The sequence below is a fragment of the Oratosquilla oratoria genome, chromosome 20 (assembly GCF_046742065.1).
Source record: "Oratosquilla oratoria isolate Oo_2021 chromosome 20, ASM4674206v1, whole genome shotgun sequence".
NCBI lineage: Eukaryota > Metazoa > Arthropoda > Malacostraca > Stomatopoda > Squillidae > Oratosquilla > Oratosquilla oratoria.
In genome coordinates, this window is record NC_134796.1 from 26185678 (window position 1) to 26195677 (window position 10000).

Below are 10000 nucleotides of genomic sequence, written 5' to 3' on the forward strand. Positions count from 1 at the left end.
TTCGGTGGACAGAGTTCAAGGGATTTTCTAGGATCTTTGGTGGGTTCTCTTCTGTCACATAAACGTGGCCCGCCTTCATTCAGACATGCCAAAGTATATTTGGAGGGATAAACAAAAGGTTTTAGTGCAAAGTTAGAGTGTGCATATAGTTGAAAAGTGCTGGACTGGATTTGCTTGGGCGTGTGTGTTGTCTGAAAAAGGCATCAAGCGACCCTATCCTGATGGGGTGCTAACATACGAGTACGTACCTCATGAAGTCTCACTATGACATCCCTTTGAATGGGTACAGGGCCGGTGAAGACAGAGCAAATAACCAAGTCGAGGGTTTTAATTAGTTGAATTCTTGGATGGCAGATTTCTGTGGTCGAGTAAGAAGGAGGATTAGCCCTGCTGGGTGCCACTTAGATGGCACTGCTGGCCACACTTTCTCCTCCTTTATGACGACGACGACGACGACCTTGGGCACCACATATCTCCCGCTCGCTCTCTCTTTCTCTCCCTCCCTCCCTTCCTCCTATGTTGATCTAACTCTCTCTCTCTCTCTCTCTCTCTCTCTCTCTCTCTCTCTCTCTCTCTCTCTCTCTCTCTCTCTCTCTCTCTCTCGCTTCCCTACTCTCCTCCCCTCTTTCACTTTTGCTTTCTCTTACTTTCATTTTCTGTCCTTCTTTCCCTTCTTGTTGCTCTACCTCTCTTTCGTCTCCTCTCTTTGTTTATCTTCCTTTCGTATATTATCACTTCTCTTTCGTCCTCTGTCCTTAAACATTTCTCTTTTCATTTCTCTCTCCTCTTCTCTACACGTTCATCAGTCTCTCTTTCGTGTTCTCTCTCATCTTGATCTCTTAGATGTCTGTCATCTCTCTCGTCCCTTGTCCTCTTCTCTCTTCTTTCTTGTCCTCTCTATTGCTCTCTCTGGTGCTCTATTCCCTTCCTTCGCCCATTAATTCTCTTCGCCATGCAACTCAAAGTTACGTTGTCGTTTCTCTCTTTAGCTTATTTGCTGTCGAAGATATGCTGCGCAGAAGGATATAGTCTGCCGGCACTCGCAATAAAAGGAAAATGGCCACCTGGTACTTCTAAGGTGGGCAGACTCTGCCTTCCCATTCTTGTATCTTCCCACTCGATATGACACTCCACCTTCGTTCCTCCCACTTGTTGGTCCTACTCAAAGGAAGGAGTACTGAGATTCTCCGGCGTCTCCTGGGAATGACTTCTTCCCTCCCGTCTCTGCGTCACAACTTTCACACGCTCCATCTGTCCATCTGTCTTCGGTCCCTCAGGTTCTGTATTCCGACCACAGCTCCAGGCCTAAGGGAGTTGTAGAACAGCGATAGATCGCTAAATGGAAACACATGCAGGCACACAGATACGTGGACGCACGCACACACGCACACACACACACACACACACACACACACACACACACACACACACACACACACACACACACACACACACACACACACACACACACACACACACACACACACACACACACACACACACACACACACACAAATACAGTGCAAACAAACAAACAAGTAGAGAAAGGTGGGCGCGCTCCAGCCAACGGGTGTAAAAAAGAGAAAGTGACTAAAGCTGTAAGTGAAAGTATTATCCTCTTCCATAATCGGCAAGTCTGGGTGGATTTGTGTGTGTGTGTGTGTGTGTGTGTGTGTGTGTGTGTGTGTGTGTGTGTGTGTGTGTGTGTGTGTGTGTGTGTGTGTATGCGTGTGTGTGTATGTGTTTTATTTACTACGGTCTTGGATCACGTGTTGAACTCGTGGTCAACAGCTATTACACTCCCGGATGGGAGCTCAGAATAATGCTATGAATAATGCTATGATCGTACACACACACACACACACACGCACACACACACACACACACACACACACACACACACACACACACACACACACACACACACACACACACACACACACACACACACACACACACACACACACACACACACACACACACACACACACACACACACACACACACACACACACACACTAAGAAATATACAAAGAAGAAACAACAGTGGAAGAGAAATGGAATATTTTGACAAAAATTTACAAAAAAGGAGTGGAAAAGTATGTCCCAAGACAAAAACAAGAAAAAGAATATGTAAAATGCTGGTACAACAAAAGTTGTAGGGAGTTAAAAGACAAAAGAGACAAAGCCTGGACCAGATGGAAAAAAGACAGAAGACCTGAAAAATGGAAAATATATACTGGTTATAGAAATGAATATGTACAAAAGTGCAGAGAGGAAAAAAGAAAATATGAAAAAGATGTTATAGAAAAGTGTAAAGATCAACCAAAACTATTCTACAGATTTGTAAACAATAAACTGAAAAACAAACAAGACTTAGAGAAATTAAGACAAGGAGGAGTTGAATACACTGAGGAAATGGAAATGGCAGAAATTATGAACAAACATTTTAAATCAGTGTTTACAAGGGAAAATATACAACCTGAAGAGATTGAGTGGAAAGAGAAAGTCCCTATGGAAGAAATAGAAGTAACAAAGAATGAAATATTGACACACTTGTAATTTTGATGTCAGAAAATCGCATGGGCCAGATGAAATAGCAAACTGGATTCTGAAAGAATGCAGGAATGAACTGGCAGACAAAATACATAGCATAATAAGCAGTTCCTTAAGGAAAAGTTCCAGAAGATTGGAAAAGCAAATATAGTACCTATATATAATACCAACTATAGACCAGTCTCTCTAACAAGTACAATAGCAAAAATATGTGAAAGAATTATCAAAAGTAGATGGGTAAAATACTTCCAAGTACAAAAAAATGTATAAAAAAACTTGAAAGAATACAAAGAGCAATTACAAAACTGGCACCAACACTCTCAAAACTATCATATGAAGAGAGACTACAAAAACTTAAACTACAGACACTAGAGCAAAGAAGAGAGAGAGGAGATTTGATAGCTATTTACAGAATCATGAAAGGCATAGAAATTACTGATAGAGAGAATCTGATAAAATGGGATGACAGAAATACAAGAGGACACGGAAAGAAAATAAAAAAGACAGCTATAGAAGAGATTTGAAAAAGAACAGCTTTCCTCACAGAGCAATAGACAGTTGGAACAAGTTAGATGAGAAAGTGGTGTGTGCAAAAACAATACATGAATTTAAAAATAGTTTAGATAAAATGAGATATGAAGACGGGACCCCACGAGCATAGCTCCCCTTCCCGTAAAATACAACTAGGTACAACTAGGTACAACTAGGTAAATACACACACACACACACACACACACAAAGAAAAAACTCCTTACTCCTGAATTAGCGGTGAGCGCGTTACCACAACGCCATCAAGCCGCGCATGTGTTTGTATATGTGCTCATGCGTTCGTGAGCATGTGTATGTGTACATCTGCATATGTGGCACCATCAGTAAATAGACTGATGCAACTATATTTTTTATCCATCATATCGTTAGCGTAGATAAAGAACATTACTGGAGGCAACACTGAACTCTGTGGTACTCCACTAAGTACTTATTTTCAACCTATTACCGTATCCTTCACAAGTGTCTTTATTTACTTGTTATTCATTCATTTCAGCAAATTTCCTTTCAGTCCTCCAATATATTCAAACTTCCACACAACTCTTATATAAGATTTCTCCAGATTCAGGTGTACACAGTCCACCTAGACCTCTCCGTTGTAGCACCACTCTTGTATAAAACCTCAGTAGATATGAAACACTTGACCTTTCTTTTTCGAAAATGTCTCTCTGCCAAGATTCTTCTCTCCCCCAAATAGTTTATCCATCTGACTTTTACGACATTTTTTCACACTCTTTTTAGCTATCGTGCTGCTTATGGAAAATGGTTCATGATTCAGGGATCCCATTTTCCCCAGACGAGTAAAAGAACATTTAGAAGAATATATCTGAATGACGCCACCGATTTTTGCGGTTGTTAGAAAAAATGCCTCATTGTATAGATCAAGGTGTAGAAATCCCCAGGCGACTTTTATAAGACTGAGAGGCTAGATCTGACCTAAATGGGGTATCGATCAACGATGACGCTGTTCAGGTCGGGGACTGCATCCTCAGTGCCATGGTGGTGAATATAGTAGAATGCTTTTTTGGATCACTCTTGTGTTCTGAGGTCACTTGGAATTGAAGAAAAAAAATGCAGGAAACAAGGAGGACAGTGAGTTGGTCAATGTACCAGTACTCGAGTCAGTCAAGTAGTCATCGAGCGAGTCACCCAGCAAGTCATCCAGCCAGCCATAAATTCGGCGTAGATAGATTTGAACCCTGGGGGCAGACGAACGAATCTGTATTCGAAGCTTGATCGAACCCCGGGCGATGGAGGCAGGCGAGGGAGCGTTTCGAATTAATCTGGTCGAACGATTCACGACCCCCTTCCACCGTTATATATCTACCCCCTCTTTTTGATGTGCTTACCAATTACCCCTGTTATTGTCATAATGGAAATGCATTGCTAACGCGGAGGTACAGAGAAGAAAAAATGACAATGCTAATGATAGAAACAAAATTAGAATAAATGAATGAATGGATAGATAAATAAATGAATGAATAAATGAATAGACAGATAATTGAATGAATAAATAGATATATAAATGAATGAATAAATGAGTAGACAGAAAACTGAATGAGTAAATAGATATATAAATGAATAAGTGAATAAATAGACATATAAATTGATAAATGAATGAATAAACAGATATAGATAGATAAATAGATAAGACAAACTAATAAACAAACGAGTAAATTAAATCATACTATTAAAGTACTCTGCACAAAATAAATCTTTATAAAAATATGTATCAACTTGTGTAAGTATTACGCGCTGGTGTTAGCTCCCAGCAGAGAGATATGGTAGAACGGTATACGAATAATAACACTGATATACAAATTTTAAAAAGTTGCGGATATCTTGGTATCCAACACTTGTTCTATGACATGTGAAACATGCTGATTCAGGATATGAAAACCATTTGTCTCTGTCACCCACCGTTTATTTGATATACGCCTTCAACCATTTATATTTCACTAGAGCAATTTATTTTTACATGAGTAATAATGAACATGGCATCAGCTAAGTAAATAGTGAAATTGAGGTGCATGGCACTTGTATTATACAGTAATATCTAGTTCAACATATAATATACACATGCAATCCATACACACTGAAATACTTTCTTAATCTAAGGTGTGTTTGGTTTGAATTTCTTGGTCGTAGACTTGCGTTTGTGCTGAGCATTTGGTATATCACGCTGAAGTGACCAGCAGTAGTCGGCCAACATTGCTACACTCCATCGACCTTGATACCGTGACTCCATCACCGAGATGTCCTGGTGAAAACGTTCACCGTGTTCGTCACTAACTGAACCTAGGTGTTCGGGGAAGAAGTCAAGATGTGAGTCGAGCAGATGAATTTTAAGGGACATGTTGGCTCCCAAGTGTTTGTACGCACTGATGCATTTCTTCACAACATTAACATGGTCTGCAGATTTACAATTTCCAAGGAAATTGGCTACAACTGATTTGCATGCTACCCATGCATTTCTTTCAGTATCATTCAGTAAGTTTTGGAAGCGTGTGTCAGCAATTACCTTCCTTATTTGTGGACCTATGAACACACCTTCCTTCACTTTCGCATAACTCAACTCTGGAAACTTGCTGCAAAGGTACCGAAAAGCATCTGAGTCGTTGTCTAGTGCCTTCACGAAATTCTTCATGAGCCCCAGCTTGATGTGAAGCGGTGGCATGAGAACCTTATCACGGTCAATCAACGGCACACGAAGTACATTTTTATTTCCTGGCTGCATTATGTTTCTAATCGGCCAACTCTTTTTTATGTAGTGTTGCTGTCTATCTCTACTGTCCCACTCGCAGATAAAACAGCAGTACTTGGTGTACCCTGTCTGCATTCCCATGAGAATGGTGATGACTTTTAAATCACCGCAGATACAACATTTATACTCTTGATAGCGAATTTTTTCAAGAAGTAGCGACATAGTTTCATATGTTTCTTTGAGGTGGATAGAATATCCAACAGGGACTGATGCATATTTGTTTCCATTGTGTAATAATACTGCTTTCAAACTTGTTTTAGATGAGTCGTGTTCCATCCCGAGACTTGACATGAGGCCTTCGACATCAGAACAGTAGCAAATGGTGTCACTCATTGCAAAGAATTTCTCAAGTTCCTTCTGTCTGTGGCGAAAATGTGAAGTAGTTGTACCCGGTGCAAGCAAATTAAATTCTTTAAGGCGTGAACCGAGCAATTCCGCTTGACCTTTTGTTAGGGCCAGGTCCCGTACGAGGTCAGACAGATCAGCATTGTTAACTAAATGAATACCTTCTCCGGATTGGTAGTCAGGGTCGGATACGTTGCTGGAAGATGAAGGAGAACTTTCTGCTTGCGTTTCTTCATCAACTGTATATTCTGCAGGTGCTATTGGTATTGGACAACTTACGGGATCATGTGGAATTGGTTTAGAAACTGAGAGAACGTCTGGATACTTTACAGATGCACGAGTTTTGTAAGAAAAGCCTGTGACATTTGCCAAACAAAAATAACAGTCTGTTGTATGGTTTCTTGACTCACGCCATATCATGGGAACTCCGAATGCTATATGGTTGTTCTACGCCTTCCTAATCCAACCACGCAAGTTGCATGCACATGTCAAACAGATGAACTGTGGTGCCCAGGATTTACCAGTATCCACCTTTGAATCATAGTATAGTTCATATGCTTTCTTCAGAAATGGTGTAAAAGTCTTCCGATGGAATTTGTCTGTTAGATAGCCGCACACATAGCAAAACAGATCCGATGAATTTATACAACCTCTGGACGCCATAATTTCGCCTTAACCTGAAAATTGAAAAAAGAAAAAAATGAAAGATTAGTAATGCTATATCTTAAATGTTTTGACACGTTACATTAAATACAACTATTTTTACAGACGTCGATAATATTGTATGGCGTTGTATGAAAAATTACTAAAACGTGGGGGTTAAAAAAATGTGATGAACGGTGTTTCTAGAAAATTCATTTTTGTCAATATTTTAGAAACGTGACGTGATAGAGCAAAACGATTTTCAGATTTGAAATCAGGATGAAAAACTACATTAGAAAAAGTGAACACCATACCAGATAGCTATAGCTTGTTTATCAGTGTAATCGATAATGAGGTAAAAGGAAGAAAAATGGAAAGGATAAGTGGTGAAGTTAGGGACGTGAAAGATAGTACCTACTTAAAGACAGGAGGTCTGAGAAGCTATTCTTGGAGGGCAAATGTCGAGGTGGATTTTGTCTATTTTAAGTCTTCGGTCCTCTTGCTTGTGTTTGTAATTTCCAATGTAAAGGGATTCACTTATTTTCCGTTGTTTCTTGTGTAGACCTTTGGCTAGAATAGTGAAGAGAGGCTGGATTTACGATTCCTATGATGTATTGGAAGTCACCAAAGGGTTCACTGAAACAGTTTTGTAGAATTTTCAATCGCAACTATTCTCTATTTGCTTTAGTCAGAGAAGAAGAAAAAGTTGTGACGAATGGAGAAAGTCCAGGGTAAACAGAACAAAAGTTCTGGAAGAGGCGCGTGGAGTTCATAATGTAAAAAGATCACAAAACCACGTGATCCAATAAATTGCTGAATACATCTTATTTTATCATACATTATTTCAATTTACTTTAATGTTATCATTTATTTTTGCTCTTAATTACCCTTTCAATGTTTAATTTGTAGTTCATATCTAAGCCATATTTCTATCATTAATCTCTTTTTATGTTATTTATACTAAAAATCAATATTTAGGAAAAAACAAATCAAATTATAGTTCTAAATCTGTGAGAGGAAAGGGGATTATAAAATTATACGAATATCTGTAACACGCTTGAAATTATGACTAAGGAGGTCTAACCTGCAGTTACCCTACGTATTAAGTCACTCTAAATCTACGTCGACTATCCTGGCGGAATGGTCCTCCTAGTGAGAGATGCACTTTGTGGAGTATACACTTCTTCGCCATGTCTCATTCTTTTCTATTATGATTAGAAAAGAAAAGAAACCAGAATTCTCAAACGCTTTCGTGATATTTCACATCTTTAGGGGAATACAAAAGAAAAAGTTACACAGGTATATAAAAGGTATAAAAATAAACTGGGAAAAGTACAGACAATACACATTGACAAAATGTTACAAACATTAAAATACATCAAATCAATTTTTTTTTTAAAATATGTAATGTGATTACAAATTTTGTCAATGATAAAATTATCTAATTTAAAAATACCATTGCTAATATTGATATTGGATCCTTCAGATTTTTTATCATACATACATACATATACCAAAGCTTTTCCCCCCTTCTAAGGGAGGTAGCCAAAAAGGGAAAGGCATAAAAACACTCCCACCCATTTCATCCCTAAATACACTCCACACCCCTCCCACTCTCCCTCTCATCTGAGCACCTCCTGGATGACGGGTCATCCCTGCACCCTGCCCACCGCCCTGGGTCAAGGGAAAAGGGGACAAGTGTGAATGTAGTAGTTTCAGAGGGATTAGCCTGTTAAGTGTAGTAGGGAAGGCTTATGGGAGGATCTTAATTGAGAGGATTAGGAGAGGAACAGAAGGAGTAATTGGTGAGGAACAGTGTGGATTTAGGACAGGTAGAGGTTGTGTAGATCAGATCTTTGTGGTAAGACAGATATGTGAGAAAGCTATAGGAAAGGGGAAGGATGTTTTTTGGGCTTTTATGGATCTGGAAAAGGCTTATGATAGGGTAGACAGAAAGGCACTGTGGGAGGTTATGCAGATTTATGGGATAGGAGGAAAGCTTTTGGGAGCTGTCAAGAGTTTTTATGAGAGTAGTAGAGCTTGTGTCAGGATTAGAAATGGAGAGAGTGAGTGGTTTGAAGTAAAGGTGGGACTTCGTCAAGGATGCGTTATGTCGCCCTGGCTGTTCAACTTATACATGGATTTTTATCATACATTTTTCAATAATATTCCTATTGGCAAATAAATCACAAGACATAATAGATGAAGAATTAGACCAATCAATAATTTGATTTTACGTATTTTAATGTTTGCTACATTTTCTCAATGTGTATTGTCTGTACCTTTCCCATTTTATTTTCATGCATCTTATATACCTATGTGTAACTTTTTCTTTTGCATTCCCCTGAAGGTATGAAATATCACGAAAGCGCTTGGGAATTCTAGTTTCTTTTCCCGTTTCCTTTGTGGTTATTCAGCAATTTATTGGATCACGTGGTTTTGTGATCCTATCGTTGGGACGTCGCTGAATTTTTCCAAATTGCAGAAACCCTTAGCTATATCCACGCAGTTGGCACTGAGTTTCATCCCTGGAGCACATTTCGCGTCATTACTCAAGGGTTTGTTTGGAAGAATCATCACAAATTTGGAGTTGGCATGCTTATTCCAATCACTATCATTGATTAATTGAGATACTGAGATTTGTTTGCACTAGTAAAGGCGGTGGTGGTAGTGGCGGTGGTAGTGGTGGCGGTGGTGGTGGTGGTGGTGGCGGTACTGGCTGTAGTGGTGGTGTAGTTACAGTTGCAGTTACCCTACGTATTAAGTCACTCTAAATCTACGTCGACTATCCTGGCGGAATGGTCCTCCTAGTGAGAGATGCACTTTGTGGAGTATACACTTCTTCGCCATGTCTCATTCTTTTCTATTATGATTAGAATATGTCGAGTTAGAGTGTAAATCCTATATTTTTCCATTTAATTTTGTTTGCTTTATTTTATTCGTTCTTATTTTAGATTAACTTATTTCGTTTTATTTTATTTTATTTCATCTTATTTTATCATACATTATTTCAATTTACTTTAATGTTATCATTTATTTTTGCTCTTAATTACCCTTTCAATGTTTAATTTGTAGTTCATATCTAAGCCATATTTCTATCATTAATCTCTTTTTATGTTATTTATACTAAAAATCAATATTTAGGAA

The 10000-nt window shown here is 38.8% G+C and overlaps 2 protein-coding genes across 3 annotated transcripts in view; one reads left to right on the forward strand and one right to left on the reverse strand.

Annotated features, from left to right (window-relative positions):
* The window catches only part of LOC143036420 (uncharacterized), a 317961-nt gene that overhangs the window by 82337 nt on the left and 225624 nt on the right, over positions 1-10000 (forward strand). The window lies entirely within an intron of this gene.
* On the reverse strand, positions 5214-7022 carry LOC143036052 (uncharacterized). The gene is made up of 2 exons (XM_076203307.1): positions 5624-7022; positions 5214-5400 (listed from the first exon to the last, which is right to left on the reverse strand). Exons 1-2 carry the CDS (start codon positions 6629-6631, stop codon positions 5350-5352), a joined length of 1059 nt encoding a protein of 352 aa, XP_076059422.1. The 5' UTR covers positions 6632-7022; the 3' UTR covers positions 5214-5349.